Source organism: Carassius auratus, chromosome 3 (assembly GCF_003368295.1).
Source record: "Carassius auratus strain Wakin chromosome 3, ASM336829v1, whole genome shotgun sequence".
Lineage (NCBI taxonomy): Eukaryota > Metazoa > Chordata > Actinopteri > Cypriniformes > Cyprinidae > Carassius > Carassius auratus.
Window position 1 is genome coordinate 6,477,964 of NC_039245.1, and position 16,475 is coordinate 6,494,438.

At 38.8% G+C, this 16,475-nt stretch overlaps 1 protein-coding gene across 4 annotated transcripts in view; it reads left to right on the forward strand.

The window, feature by feature from the left end:
- cacna1aa (calcium channel, voltage-dependent, P/Q type, alpha 1A subunit, a) overlaps positions 1–16,475 on the forward strand; it is a 95,842-nt gene that overhangs the window by 35,654 nt on the left and 43,713 nt on the right. For 2 of the 4 annotated variants that reach the window (XM_026205430.1, XM_026205446.1), the window contains exons 20-29: positions 390–440; positions 937–1,069; positions 1,814–2,298; positions 2,826–3,169; positions 3,266–3,404; positions 3,792–3,921; positions 5,374–5,433; positions 6,257–6,363; positions 11,720–11,731; positions 13,633–13,732. In XM_026205430.1, coding sequence (XP_026061215.1) covers positions 390–440; positions 937–1,069; positions 1,814–2,298; positions 2,826–3,169; positions 3,266–3,404; positions 3,792–3,921; positions 5,374–5,433; positions 6,257–6,363; positions 11,720–11,731; positions 13,633–13,732 — 1,561 coding nt within the window. The remainder of the gene's footprint in view (positions 1–389; positions 441–936; positions 1,070–1,813; positions 2,299–2,825; positions 3,170–3,265; positions 3,405–3,791; positions 3,922–5,373; positions 5,434–6,256; positions 6,364–11,719; positions 11,732–13,632; positions 13,733–16,475) is intronic. The other 2 variants (XM_026205439.1, XM_026205452.1) reach the window with 2 other exon arrangements.

Genomic DNA, 16,475 nt, shown 5'->3' on the forward strand with positions numbered 1-16,475 from the left:
ACAAGTGTATTTCAGAACAAACAGTAGTTACTGGATTCTAACTGCTTATTTGCTTATTTTTTGGAACATGGTTAACCAGCTAAAAAAATACTAACTTCACTATGTTCCGAAGCACAGATTTAGAGAAACATACATCAATATCTGTTATGTCCATCAACAAGCTCTGTGATCTTCTCAAAGTTATAAACAGTACACACGACTGACATGCAGAGGCACAGACTGGTTAAAGATGATTCCGGGTTGTCAGTGTGCCAATGCATCCAAGTATTTGTGAGGAAAAGACGAGAGAATCACAAGAGAATATGTGTGTATCATGAGGACGAGCTTGTGAATGAGGGAGAAGAGCAAAGAGATGTTCTGTGTTTCTCACATGCTGTTTTCCTCCTCAGCGTGACAGTAAGCTCTGAGCGTCTTGATGCAACAGAACACTTTCTGGACTGGTATTTATTCATTTATACACTTTCTGTTCATTCAAAATAGCTCTCTGTTCGCCCCACACCTCCTACTCTTCTCCCATCAGCCTTTTAGACATGTGCATTCCTGCTCCCCGCTCTGTTCTCCAGACCGCTGGGTGGGATGGGGCGGGTTTGTCACTCCTCATCTCTTCTTCTCTCTTCATCCTGCTACTCATCACCTGCTGTTCTCTTCTCATCTCTTTTACTTTCTCTCTTTCACATGCTTCGCTCCAAGGGTTGGGCGCCTGTGATGTGTTCACTCCCAGAATTATTATAGTTATCTTCTTTGTGTGTGTGTGTGTTCTGTGAGTGAGTTTGACCAAAGCGGTGCAATCATCCTCTCTAACAAATGGTAGCTGGTAGCTTGTAGGTGGGCATTTTCAGCCTGTGGTAGCTGCAGCAACCTCACTTTTCCCTGTTGATGATTACTAATCTCAGATCTATTGTAAATGTCTCTCTCTCTGTCTCTGTTTCTTTGCAGTATGGAGCAACAGAAGAACCACATAGGGTGTAAGTCGGTATGGGAGCAGCGCACTACTCAGCTGAGACGACAGACCCTGGTGAACAGCAGAGAGGTGCTTTACAATGAGTTGGACCCTGAAGACCGCTGGAAGGTGAGAAGAAATGAAGGAGAAAGAGATGCTTAGTCAAAGAGGATGGATTTATGTATCTGTTATTTGCATCGGCCGATATTGCATATTTAATTGTACTTTTCCTCTGTTTTTAGATTTAGATTCGCTTTGCCATAATCTAACGTTCATGTTACGTGAATAATTAAAACACAAATAATTTAATAATGCTGTTAAATGTCATCTTAAATCTCAAAATGAATATCCATTGTTATTTTGAATGTTTATAATGTTGCGTTTCCAAGATTCACTTTATGCTTGGTTTAATTTAAAATAATTGGTTTTAGTTTTTAGTGTCTTATTTTCATTTATTTCGACAAAATTGCATCAAATTTAAATATCAGCCATTTATTCTTTATCGGGCATAACATTTTAATAATTCGAATCTTAACATATTAACAAAAATACTGATATTGATGGTTTTTAAGATGTTTCCTAATAATAATATAAACAGGGACCCCAGTTTAAAAGTTGACTGCAAAAATAAAAATAAATGTTGAAGAATGTTGGTAAGCAATCAGTTTCTGGTTCCTATTGACTTTCATAGTATTATTATATATATTTTTATTTCATACTTGGAAGTCACTGGGGACCAGCAACTAATGATCCAAACAAGAAAGAAGGTCATACAGCTTTAATATTTAGGTTAATATTTGTCTTGAAATAAGTTCATCTCTTGTTTGATTGACAAATGTGTGGACTTTTGTTGTGTTTTTATCATGCCACTAGGTCGCGTACTCCCGTCATATTCGTCCTGATATGAAGACTCACCTGGACCGGCCGTTGGTCGTGGACCCTCAGGAGAACCGCAATAACAATACCAACAAAACCCGTCCAGGTGACGGCCAGCCCCGGCGCACTCATCAGCTCCTGCACAAACAGCCCAGCTTCAATGAAGGGGAGAGTGGAGGATCTGGGCCCTGGACAGCATTGGAGAGGGGCGACTCCACAGGATCTCGTCGGAGTCTTTTAGGCTCTGAGAACCATGGGGAGGGTAGAGAGTGTCATCGTAGACATCAGCATAGCGAGCGCTGCAGCCAGGCCCGCCAACATCGTAAAGCCGCAGAGGATGAGGGAGAGGGAGAGGGCGGAGGGAGGAGACACAGGAGTAAGGGCAGGGAAAGAGGACCTGAAACGCAAGAGCGGAAACATAAGCATCATCGCCATGAGGGCGAAGGAAGAAAAGAGAGAGGGGTCCGTCACCGTACAAGGAAGTGAGTTTAGTCAAATGATTTTCTTTTTTTTTTCTTTTTTATACTATGCACTTAGTGGACACATTGCATTCACATATTTTGCAGTGCCTAACCTGACACACAGTTTAAAAATGTAGTGAGCAGGTAAAAAAAACTTAATTTCACTGCCCTGCATCTCACACTTTTTAAATGGAAACATTTGTACATTTGTAATTAATTATGTCTATTTATAATGTTTAGTTATTTACACTACTGCTCAAATATTTTGGGTCAGTAATATTTTAAGGAATTAATAATACTTTTATTCAGCAATGATACATTCAAATGATAAAAAGTTATTTTTTCTTTTGAACTTTCTATTCATTATCCAAATCTAATACAAAATAGAATAAAGATTTTTTTTATTTCAGCTTCTGTTTTCCACTGTTTCAAACTTTGATAATAAGAAATGTTCCTTGCATATTTGAATGATTTCTGAATGATCGTGTGACACTGAAGACTGGAGCATTGACTGCTAAACTTCTTATCTTGCTGTCTTCTTTCTCCAGGGATGGTCATGGAAGTGGTCTCACTCTCTCCACCACCCGTCCCATTCAGAAGACTCTGTCCAGGCAGGACAGTCAGTACAGTGAGGACCTGGACAATGCCATGAACAACAAGCTCGCCACCCAGCCACCTAGGAACTCCACCCCTCATGATAGTCTGCTCAATCTGGCCAACAGTGCCCATACTGCCGGCCTGACACACACTGGCACCGAGAGCAGCCTCATTCCCACCAACCCTTCTTCGACCCCTGCTAATGTTACCAGCGCTGGTCACCTGGGCATGAACCCTGACTACACTGCCGTGGACATCCCCCCGATGTTCCCCTCCAGTAACGCCGTCTTACAGGGTGAGAGAAAGAGCTGAAAAGAACAACTGACCTTTTTTATTTATTTTGTTAATCATCTGTCTTACTATGGTGTTTCCCTTCCTCATGTCTCCACAGTCAATAGGAATGCAAACACTGAGCCCCTGCCCAAGAAGGAGGACACAAAGGCTGATGATGATGATGATGAGAAAGATGATGGGGGGCCTAAACCCATGCCACCCTACACCTCAATGTTCATTCTGACTACCACCAACCCGTGAGTGAAGTCCTGGCACTGTGACTCTGCAATTGGGCAATATTCAAAATAGCTTTTTTAAAACATTAATAATGGTGCACATTAACCCTCTCCTCCAACTACCATTAGTAATAATAATAATGACCACTTTTCAAAGTAAAGTCAATTCCATTGGATAAGTTCATTCCTGTCGTACTTATTACCTACTTGAATATCCTGTTTCATTCAAAAGTTTCTCCAATTATTAAAGTAAAATAGGGTTCACTCTTTTACGTCGACATTTAACAAAACAGACTGAAGTCACCTGGTTTCACCTCTTAAATGAAATTAAATGAGCTTTCTTTCAAAAGATGTTGTTGTTGCTGTTTTTGTTATTAACAGGTCTTTTTTTATGAACTTGCATTATAGATTTCGGAGGTTGTGCCACTATATCGTCACGCTCCGATATTTTGAGATGTGTATTCTGCTGGTCATTGCAATGAGCAGTATTTCCCTGGCCGCTGAAGACCCTGTCTGGCCCGAATCTCCCCGCAACAATGTGAGACAGTCCCGCATCTCAACATCCTCTCTTTATGTCAATTTTTGTCTACTGGACTAGTAACCATTTAATCTATCCACCCATGCTTCTAAAGGTGCACCTGAATACATTTGGAAAAGTTAATTTATTTCAGTAATTCAACTCAAATTGTGAAACTTGTGTATTAAATTCAGTGCACACAGACGTGATGATTTTGGCTCACATTTAACAAAAACCCTCCATTTCTCAACAAATTAAAATATGGTGACATGCCAATCAGCTAATCAACTCAAAACACCTGCAAAGGTTTCCTGAGCCTTCAAAATGGTCTCTCAGTTTGGTTCATTAGGCTACACAATCATGGGAAAGACTGCTGATCTGACAGTAGTCCAGTTGTCCAGAAGACAATCACTGACACCCATTTCTCTTGTTAAGCCACTCCTGAACCACAGACAACGTGAGAGTCGTCTTACCTGGACTAAGGAGTAGAAGAATTGGACTGTTCCCCAGTGGTCCAAAGTCCTCTTTTCAGATGAGATCAAGTTTTGTATTTCATTTGGAAACCAAGGTCCTAGCTTCTGGTGGAAGGGTGTAGAAGCTGATTTAAGTCCAGTGTTAAGTTTCCACAGTCTGTTATGATTTGTGGTGCAATGTCTTCTGCTGGTGTTGGTCTATTGTGAAGTCACTGCACCCATTTACCAAGACATTTTGTAGCACTTCATGCTTCCTTCTGCTGACCAGCTTTTTGAAGATGCTGGTTTCATTTTCCAGCAGGATTTGGCACCTGCCCACACTGCCAAAGGCACCAAAAGTTGGGTAAATGTCCATTGTGTTGGTGTGCTTGACTGGCCAGCAAACTCACCAGATCTGAACCCCAGAGAGAATCTATGGGTTATTGTCAAGAAGAAAATTAGAAACAAGAGACCAAAATATGCAGATGAGCTGAAGGCCACTGTCAAAGAAACATGGGCTTCCAGACCATCTCAGCAGTGCCACAAACTGATCACCTCCATGCCACACCGGATTGAGGCAGTAAATACAGCAAAAGGAGCCCCTACCAAGTATTGAGTACATGTACAACAAATTAACATACTTTCCAGAAGGCCAACAATTCACTTTTTAAGTGGTCTTATGAAGTATTCTAATTTGTTGAAATTTGTTGAATTGGTGGGTTTTTGTAAAATGTGAGCCAACATCATCACAATTAAAAGAAGACTACTTCTAAAACTACTTCAGTCTGTGAGCACTGAATTTATTTAATACACGAGTCTGACAATTTGAGGTGAATTACTGAAATAAATGAACTTTTCCACTACATTCTAATTTATTAAGATACACTTGTAATTTACTAGTTCACTTCTCCATCATTTTCATCTGTTTAGTTATTATTCTTTGTATTACTCTTGTCTTATTGATTTGTCATAAAGGGCTTCATTTTATTGCTAATACTGTGTCGCTCATTTGTGTTTTCAGGTCCTGCGGTACTTTGACTATGTGTTCACGGGTGTGTTCACCTTTGAGATGCTCATTAAGGTACTTACCTGTCCTGCACATCTGTCTGGGCTAGGATGGTCTGTGATTCACTCATAAACACATTATATGTATATTGTACAGAGTTGTTTCATGCAATAATATGAAGTAGGGCTGCACGATAATGGTTAAACTGATAATCACAATTATTTTGATTAAAATTATAAGCACGATTATTAATAACGATTATTTATTATTATTATTATTCAACAGGGAAATGCAATAACATTTCATGTGTCCTTTAACCAACCTCCACTGACTATACACTGACTTCATTTAACCAACTACTATATGATTAAACAAAACTCATGGTTTTGGTTAGTGTTTTTTCATCTGTATTCACATTACATTTTATAAAGTGAAAATTTGTTCACAAATGGGAAAAAGCCACTCAGATCGCACAGTAAATAGGTATTCCTGGAAAATCATTAAAAAATTATTATAAAACAAGATCTGTGATCTATAAATCCTATTCTTTTGAACTTTCTTTTCATTAAAGAATCCCGAAAAAATATATAGCTCTGTGTAATTTTAAGCAGCACGACTGTTTTAATAATACTAACAAATGTTTCTTGAACAGCAAATCCGCAGATTTTAATGATTTCTATTTCTATAGAAATTAATTACATTTTGCAATACATTTAAATAGAAAACAGTTATTTTAATTTGTAATAACATTTCACAATATTAATGTTTTACTGTATTTTTGATCAAATAAACTATGCCTTGGTTAGCAGAAGAGACTCCATCAAAAACTTAAACTTCTCACTGACCCCAAACTTCTGAATAGCAGTACACTTACTAAATATTTCTCTCTCTGTTTTAGATGGTAGATTTAGGTCTTGTCCTGCATCAAGGCTCATATTTCCGTGACTTGTGGAACATCCTGGACTTTATAGTGGTTAGTGGTGCCCTGGTGGCGTTCGCCTTCACGTAAGTGTCATCAAGGCCCCAGCGCTCATGCATCACTCCTCTCTCCTCTCCTGTTTGCTGCCTCTCCTCGTCCTGTCCCGTCTTGCTCCCTACAGGTCAAACGCCTGTGCAGTCAGCACAGCTCTCTGCCACCCTGGAGCGCCAGCCTTCTACCCTTAAAACCCAGCTCTCTCTCTCTCTTTCATTTCTCTCTCACCATTGCTCTGCCTTCTCTGCATTTGCATTTGCCATATCTTTACCCTGTCTTTTCCTCTCCTTATCCTTCCTCACATTAAGCCCCAGTTTGGTCATTTCTTACTGAATATCCCCACCCTGCCCCACCATGCCTACATTTTGCCCAATGCCTACCCTATGGGCACGCTTGGGCCCATTTCCATGAGGGTGATGACCCTACCTGGGCACCTGTAACCCTTTAGTGCCCAGGAATCTCTGGAGCATCCAGCCACACTCACCTCAGGTATTTGTGCACTCCATTGTTACGCATTCACAGCTGGAGCCAAACATGAGGAAAACAGACAATAAGAAGAAATTTGCTTATTGACCTTATGCTACAGTTTTGTATCATTGATAGTCTATTTATAATTAGTTGAAATTAGTTTTAATTGTAAATTTACAGTTGGGTCCAGTGTAGCACATTTTTTGTCACAGTCCATGCAGAAATTAGCTGTTTAGACTCTTAAGATCACACTGAAATGATCAGGAATCTTGTTAAACAAACTGCTATCAATAGAGGCAGGAACAACAAAGAAGGGATGTATGATTGGCAATCAGGATAGCTGACAAGATGAATAAAGCTGTTCCAGGTCGTGTATCTGATCGCAGCGGAAGCATACAGCCCAGCAAATGGACTGAGGGAGAGGTCAGAAAGGTGCATCTGTTAATATGAAACTGTAAAAAAATAAATGCATGCAAAAGGCTCTTTTCCAGACTTAGTAAAGAGCATGAGAACAGATTCTGGGAATCGACATGTCAGATGACCCGAATGAAAGCATGAATCTGGATGCTTTGAAAGAGTAATATAATATGGTTCTGTCTGTGTGTTTGTGTACATCCTCCTCAATCCCTGAACAACTGTAAATGTGATTGCACATAAATGATTCTCCACAAAAAGGTCCACATGCAATGCAGTTCCAGACCGGTTTGGTCCTTTAGGTGGACATACACAAAAACACATAACATGAACCATGCATATGCAATGTAAATGGCTGCCAGATAGAAAAAATTCATATTAATAAAGTTCTGTTCACACAAGTCTGACAAATTAAATGTGAAAGTGCAAAATACCTGCAAATAATTCTGCACTACATAGGTGTTCATGCGGAGTCTGATGCCGAAATTCCCATTCTCATTTAATGTGGGTTTTTTTGGCATCTGAACACTAAACATTTGAATACAGTATTTCAGACTTTGTGTGAAGTAGTTTATGGAGATGTATTTTGTTTTAAAAAAGGGCATGAAGCAGTAGAAACAATAACATATAAAGAAAAAATACAAATTGCTTGATGGGACAAACAGAGCTAGCAAACTGCATTGATTATTTTTCCCAGCATGACTTTCTTAAAGAAATAATTTTCTTTGTTTTTCCCTTACCACCAATCCCACCCAACCACACTTCCTTTTGCACCCACATCTTTAGCTCCTGCATGAAATACGTTTCTTATTAGGTGATATATAAAGAGGTTCATTTGGATGTGTCTGCCTGTCCTAAAAAAACTCTAGTCTCTCCTATCATGGCTAGAATCTCCAGTAGTCCTTTCTTTCTCTCCACACAGCGATAGTGCGCTCAGAACGGCAGGCGCTCTGGGGTGACTGGTGCTCCCTGGCTGTGAGCGTGGGAACAGTTCCCATATCTCTGCTATCTTTCTCAGTCTGTTTTTAACCTTTCAGTCAATTTCAGGGAGTGACTCATATCTGTGTATCTGTGCATGTTTATTTAGTATTTTGTGTACATAGTCCAAAATTAGCACTTGCAGAGCATCGGAAGTGTAAACGAAAGTGTAAATGACCCATACTGGAGAATGTAATTTGATGACCACCGCAGAAAATAATGCATGGTTGAAATTACAAAGTATGGAAAAGAACAATAAAAGAACCAATCCTTTTTTTTTGGGGGGGGGGGGGGGGGGTCAAATGTTACTGAAGAGCAATAAAAGCCTACATTTATGATCGGTTATTTCTTCTCAATTTGGTGTAGCAAAGGGTTAATTTTGGACCCTGTTTGTGTACATGTATTTTTGTATTTGTATCTTAATTGTTTCAAGTGTTCACACTAGATTAGGTGTCCACATATAAAACAAACTAGGAGCTCTGCCATTATTTTGTGATTGTGATTCTCTGTCTCATATTGATATTTTTCCTGCTTCAAAACCCCCATTCTTTCCCTGTGCCTTTTTTTCTGTGTCTGTGTGTGTTTTGTGTCTTTGTATGTGTCTCTGGCTCTGTCTGTCTCTGTCTTCCTGTCTCTGATCATCTCAACACCTACAGTGCAGGAGGCGGTGGGGAAGGAGAGGGGTAATGTCTCTTTCTTTCTCCCTTTCCCCTCTGTTTGCTCTTGTTGCCTGTCCCTCTCATCACACACCTGTCCTCTCCTTCTGTAGACCGATCTGTCTGTCTGATTGTCCGTTCAAACGTCCCTCACACATAGGACACAAGCCAAGGGCAAAGCCATGTCATTCTTTAGCCAGCTGCAGTTACTCAATCTTACAGCTAATCATCTCTTGGTACTTTCTGCAGTATGTGGACACCTAAATGTGTTAACATACGTGTTTGTGTCTATGTGTACACGTGTGTCTCTTTGTTTTCGTGTCGGCCTTCGAATACGATTTCTCTAACATTTTCCTATAATTGTGGTATGACTGATATACATATACATATACAAAATGTAATAGATTAGTCCAATACACTTGCAGAGTGATTTCATAGCGCCATAAAGAGACATGTCATGTGAAGTTCTATATACAGATCACCTTTACAGAGCTGCCCATGTAAAGCAGCGAAACAAGACTACACAGAATACATTAGAACCTCTTAGGCATGGACAGGGTCTTTGCCCAGAAAGATAACACCATAATGGGATTATAGACAATCAAACTGCTCACCTCCTAGAAGGACACTGTCCAATTGAGATGTGTATCACCATTTTGATGAACGCAAGATCCAATTAGGCTAGTCTATTTATTGCGGCAAAAAGTCGGCTGAGAGAGAAAGCGAGAAAGAGAGAGAGAAACTGCATAGCTGCAAAGTTCATAGAAACAGATGCCAGCATGCACTTCCCTGTGCTGCCATATAGAGTCAGAAAGCTGCATAACAAATACATAACATATGTATTAAACATAGTGAATCAGTTGGCTATTTGCTTCTATTCTTTACAATTCTAGAAACGATAAAACGAGACTCAATTTTTTAATTAAACAATAATAAGAAAACTATATCATATATTCATATTCATATTATATTCATATTCATATAATATATTCATAATAATTATTAATAATAATAATTTTCAGAATTATTCATTCATATGCCAAGAAGCAGAGTTCAGTCATATTTACCATTAGATTGGTCTTGGTTTGGTATCACTTGATGTGATAATATATAAATGTTTGATCCCCGGTGTGCATTAAAACAGCTTTGAATTCAGCTCATCCAATCAGAAATGAGTCTTAACTATATGTTCATATTGGTGATGACGTATTCTTGGTGGGACAGTTAATATACAAAGGTCTTTGCTTTAACGTCTCATCCCTGCTTACTACACACCTTTCAACAGGTGTACTCTACTTTTACTAATAGGGTTGATTGACAAAAAAGACACTTTGGAATAGGACTTTGGAAATACAGCAGGTTTGAGTGAGTTAGTGGCAAAGACAATTAAGTTTTTAGTGATGGACTCGATCCAGGTCCTCTCTAGAGAATAAAAAGACATGACTGAGACTAACTTTTCTCATGCCTTAGAGAGATGTTTGTTGAGAAGGTCTGTATGTGTTTAGGCCACACAGCTGTCCACATTTCCTGGTTTGTACCCATAAACTGCTTGAGATGACAGACTTGAACCTGCATCTTTTTTGCTGAGCACTTGATTTGGACTTAATAAGTTGGGGTGAATCTATCTTTAGAAATCTGCTCTTTCTTATTTTTCATATAGTTTTTGCAATTAAAGTAGCATGTAGAATAAATCTGTATCAATCGCAGACTTCAGCAGAGCTTCGGGTCTCCATTGCTCTGATGGTGAAGTGCTTATGGTCATATGACAGTGCCATGTGACATACTATCATATGCCATGTGACAGTATGAGCTCTAAAGCACTAGATCATGGTCATGATGAACAAGAAGGCATGGCAACTAACTCCAGAAGCTGTCACCATAGCCATGAAGTCACATACAATATGCCAATGCATGTTTACTACTCAAATAGATTTAGATATGTGTGAAAGTGTGCATATGTGTACAATAGCTAGTCTCAGCTCATTACGGCATGCCTACAGACCACCCACAGTCTGTTCACTGACCACCTGATGCATATTGTACACTAAAAAAGGCAAGTTCAGACTTGATAGACTACATTTAATGAAACTTCCAGGAGTGAGTTTAGGTGGACTGATTCGGTCAAGACAAACAGTTTTAAGAACAAAGAGGAATGGTTCCGGTTATTTTTCCAGTTGGGCCCGACGGTGGAAAAGTGTCTGATGTCAGTAATTTGCAGGAGTTGGCGGGCTCTAAAGAGTTCTTTGGTGCATTTTACTTATTTCCCAAGATTTATCAGAATCACTGGCAATGTAGTTTTTCACAAGAAATTCTGCTGTTAGATGTGATTAATTTACAAAATACAGTTAAATACTGTGGGCTTCAACATAATAATGCAGCAGAATAATGCAAAGGTTTTGAGGATTAGTTTTTTTATTTCTGGAACCTGTCTGCTGCACTCCATTTTGGTAAAATGTATTTTTTTTTTAACCCACCCTTAAGCATAACATAAAAACAAAAGGGACTGTGGTTGATCACGTTACATGTCAGTCAGGCGGTCACTTCCTGCCTAATAGAATAAGCTGCAAGTAGGACCAGACATTTTGTCGCAAGTCAAAAGTCTGGCTATATAAGGTTAAATGTTCTGCTGACGTAGCTTATGTATTGTTTAGAGTTTTGTAAATGATGTAAATTGGTAAGTGAACACAGATGTATGAGTCTGTGGATGCACAAAGTGTAACAGTTCACAAGCTTGCATCCTTATTTCTCTCTTTACTGTATATGTCTCATATTAATGTATTTCTTCCTTCAAACTCCCTTTCTCCCCCGTGTCTTGTGTGTGTGAATGTGTGTCTGATTCCTCTCTCATCTCTTCAACTGCTCACACCTACAGCGGAGGCAGCGGGTAATGTCTCTCTCTCTCTCTCTTTTTCTCTCTCTCTTCCTCTATCTTTTGCTCTTAATGCTTGTCCTGGCAATTACACAGCTTTCCTCTCTTTCTTTTTGGGATTTGTCTCAATCTCTGTCTGCAAGTCACCCATCTCTTCTATCACTCTGTCTCTGTTTCTGTGTAAACCACCTGTAGATGATCATTCAGTCCACGTAGTCCTGATAGTGGGGTTTGAGAGGTCCCTCACCTCTGCATCCGTCACTCTGACAGCGCTTCTCTGATGAACGCTTGTTTATGCTTGACAGTGTGTAACCACATCTGCTGAGGGGGCAGGATTCGGCACGGGACTGGAAATCTAGAGCGCTGCCCTCTGTCCTTAACACAGATAGAAGAGGAGAAGAGAGGACAGGGAAGACAGCAAAGATGCAAAATATATAAAGAGAGAGATAAATATACATCTATATTTCATACAGTGAGGTCCAAAAGTGTGAGAATGTTTTTCTTTTTTTTTTCTTTTTTTTTTTGGAGGGGGGTAGACAAATTTTATACAAAGAGAATTCACCTAAAATAAATTAATGTTTGCTTTGCATGTGGAACAGAACCACATTTAAGGCGTCATTCCTTCATGAAAGAAGCAGCGGTATCCAATTCATGGGTGCATCAGTATTAGTTAATGAATATTAATCATTTGTTAGCCTAACAAACAATGTATTTTTACTGCATTTACTCATTTTTTTATTTGCTTATATATACTACCATTCAAATGTTTAAAGAAGTTAATAGTTTTATTCTGCTTGGATGCATTAAACTGATTAAATGTGACAGTTTAAAAAAAATACAATATTTCACAGTATTATGTTTTTACTGTATGTTATAAAATAAATGCTTGATGAGCGTAAGAGACTGCTTCCAAAAACATTTCTATTCAACCTTAAAAGCTTAAATTTTTTTATTCATTTTGAAAACAAAATAAAAATCCCTTTTAGACCCCACTGTATGTGATTCTAAGGGGTGGGGGGAAGCATCATTACATAAATTTGTTTTGCAGTGATATAAATCAGTGTACAACCACACATTCGCACACTTTAGTCTTCAATGTACAACTTTTGCATTTGGCTTACTGGTCACTAGCTGCACATCTGCCGTGCAACAGCTGTACACACATCTGGTGGATGGCTGTGCTTGGGTACCACAAGAGCAATGAGCAAATTGTGATAATGTATGCCAGAAAGTCTTCAGATTGACTAGGTTCAGGGTGACACTGTTCCTCACACTACAAAGCCAGGGCTGATTGGTAGAAGCTCCTTCTCTCTGGAGTGACTGGATGTGTGTTTCCAGGTTCTTTTTTTTATGTTGTGTTTGCTAACGGACAACCCCACAAACATGAAAGAAAGAGGTTTGGCTGGGCATTCTGCAGCAGGGATGCCTGAATCTGCTCTGTATGTTTCATGCTGTCGTCATGGCATTGTAATGAAACCAGCCAGTGTTCCTTTGGATCAGAGGTACAGTGGTGGTTCCAGCATGAGCTAAGACAGTACAGTACAATGGATATTACATCCACTGAGCTAATTTTCAGTACAGCATGAGTCACACCGACGAGCCTGTCTGAGAGTGTGTGTTGTGAGGTTGACTGTGTGTATTTTAGTATGTGTCTATCCTAAGTGCTGTGAAATGGGATTGATTGTCTGTCTACAACATGCTACATTCTCAGTGATGAGACACAGATGAGATCCCTGAATGCCTGGGAGTAAATGTGTGGATGTAGCAGGCATGTTTCATGGTTTTAAAAGCCTGAGCTACTAACTCACCCCTAAATTTTGTGTGTGCAAGAGCAATTACCCATGTAGCCTAATGCTTCCTGCCAGTTCACTTTCTTACTCACTGGTGTTTGTGTGTGTGTGTTTGTGTATTTGCAGAGGAAGCAGCAAGGGGAAAGACATCAGTACTATCAAGTCCCTGCGTGTGCTCAGAGTACTTCGGCCTCTGAAAACCATCAAGCGTCTGCCAAAGCTGAAGGTACCTCTGTGTTTGGCTGTTTTTGTTCCTCCTTGTGCTGAGTTTTGCTTGTTTAGAGAGGATGGTTGTTTTTTCACTACATATATTTTCTGTTTCGGGTTGTGTTTGACAAAATTATTTTATTCATTTATTTATTTTGTCTGGTTTTCAGACCTTCTTTCACTTTGTGTATTTATTTGCATCACTTACTGATGTATCTTATGGAAGCATATGGGTAGCATTATTCAATTTGGGATGTAATATGCAAAATGACAATGCAATATGTAAAATGGCAATGCATTTCTGTATTTACATTTACATTTTCCAATACATTTGTGCAACGTTTGGTGCAAAATGAAAATGAAAATGAAATTACATAATTTTCATTTGCCATTTACTACACCAGTTTTAATATGTAAAATGAATATTAATTTTAACGCTTTATAAGTTGCAAAATTAAAATGAAAATGTATTACAGAAATGATTAGATATGTCTAACATGTTAAAGCAAAAACTGTGGCAAAATGATCATTTAAACGCTATTTTTCTTAATTGCATTAACACTCACAGTCAAGACACTTACGATTGCATTTTCATTCGGTGTCCCGCAATGAATGTAGCAAAATTCAAAGTGCACATTGAAAATGCATTCCGAGCCGATCACGTGTCCCCGCCCTCGCGCCACGTCAATCACTGCGTGAACAAGGCGGGGCTTACAGAAGGTCAGAGACTCAAATCTCAAGAAGAGGATCCAAGTGAGAGAACATGGACAAGACAGTTGGTCCGTGTATGTTTTGATCATTTCGGTTTATGGCTTCAATATTTCATTCGCACTTGTGGGCGGAGTTGAAACGCTGCTTTCATCTGATTGGTCGAATCGGATCGGTTTTCATCTGACAGCCTTCAGCTCGGTCTTGTCATTGTTTCAGGCAAAATAAGAGTCAGTGCGAGTGAAGCACTGTAATGTCTGAAACCACCGCTCACTGTTAATTAGCATAATATTTGAATCAGATGTATCTGGGCACATAATTCGTGCTGCTGAGACCTGCAAATTATTTCTAGGTTGTAGTATTGTATGAATATTGTCCCACTGATAAATACAGTGCAAATAGTTCTGTCCCTTTGGATAACAGTGAAGTGGAATTTAAAATCAATAATAGACTGAACAGTTCCATGTCTGTAACATTTACCACTCTCATCTTTTAAGTCATAAGGCACTAGGTATGTGTGTGTGTGTGTGTGTGTGTGACATTAATAAATAATTGTAAAAATGAATATAGTTACATTTCTAAATAAAAATAGTAAAATTAGCTCTATGCTGCCCAGTGCTCCTGTAGCCTACCCCAGAGCGCCCTCTCTCGCGGCTGTAGACGGTAATGTTTTCTCTTGGTCTTGAATAAATGTGACATATAGTCCAGTGCGACTTATATATGTTTTTTTCCTCGTCATGACGTATTTTTGGACTGATGCAACTTATACCGAAAAATACAGTTAACATTATTATTATTATTTATTATGAGAGTAATTGACACAGACTAGAACTTTAATGTTTCACCCAATTCAGCTCATATCTTTAGACTCGTCCGACTCGTGTTGCTTGTATAACTGGCCAGACTTACCTTCCCAAAAAATCCTATTTAATTTTATTTCATAAATTTAACTATATTTATTTCCACTTTACTGTTATCCAAAGGGACAGAACTATTTGCACTGTATTTATCAGTGGGACAATATTCATACAATACTACAACCTAGAAATAATTTGCAGGTCTCAGCAGCACGAATTATGTGCCCAGCTACATCTGATTCAAATATTATGCTAATTAACAGTGAGCGTAGTTTCAGACATTTCAGTGCTTCACTCGCACTGACTCTTATTTTGCCTGAAAGAATGACAAGACCGAGCTGAAGGCTGTCAGATGAAAACCGATCCTATTCGACCAATCAGATGAAAGCAGTGTTTCAGCTCCGCCCACAAGTGCGAATGAAATATTGAAGCCATAAACCGAAATGATCAAAACATACACGGACCAACTGTCTTGTCCATGTTCTCTCACTTGAATCCTCTTCTTGAGATTTGAGTCTCTGACCTTCTGTAAGCCCCGCCTTGTTCACGCAGTGATTGACGTGGCGCGAGGGCGGGGACACGTGATCGGCTCGGAATGCATTTTCAATGTGCACTTTGAATTTTGCTACATTCATTGCGGGACACCGAATGAAAATGCAATCGTAAGTGTCTTGACTGTGAGTGTTAATGCAATTAAGAAAAATAGCGTTTAAATGATCATTTTGCCACAGTTTTTGCTTTAACATGTTAGACATATCTAATCATTTCTGTAATACATTTTCATTTTAATTTCGCAACTTATAAAGCGTTAAAATTAATATTCATTTTACATATTAAAACTGGTGTAGTAAATGGCAAATGAAAATTATGTAATTTCATTTTCATTTTCATTTTGCACCAAACGTTGCACAAATGTATTGGAAAATGTAAATGTAAATACAGAAATGCATTGCCATTTTACATATTGCATTGTCATTTTGCATATTACATCCCAAATTGAATAATGCTACCCATATGCTTCCATAGTATCTTTCTTTGGCTGTGTTTCGTACATTAAAGTGTTTCTTTTTTTGCATTTGTTTATTAATTTCAGTTTTTATCTTTTTTATTTTTTTAATAGAGTTAATCTATTTGTGTATATTTTGATGCCGTTTTTCAAAACTATTTTGATGCTGTTTTATCTAAGGGTTGTTTTTC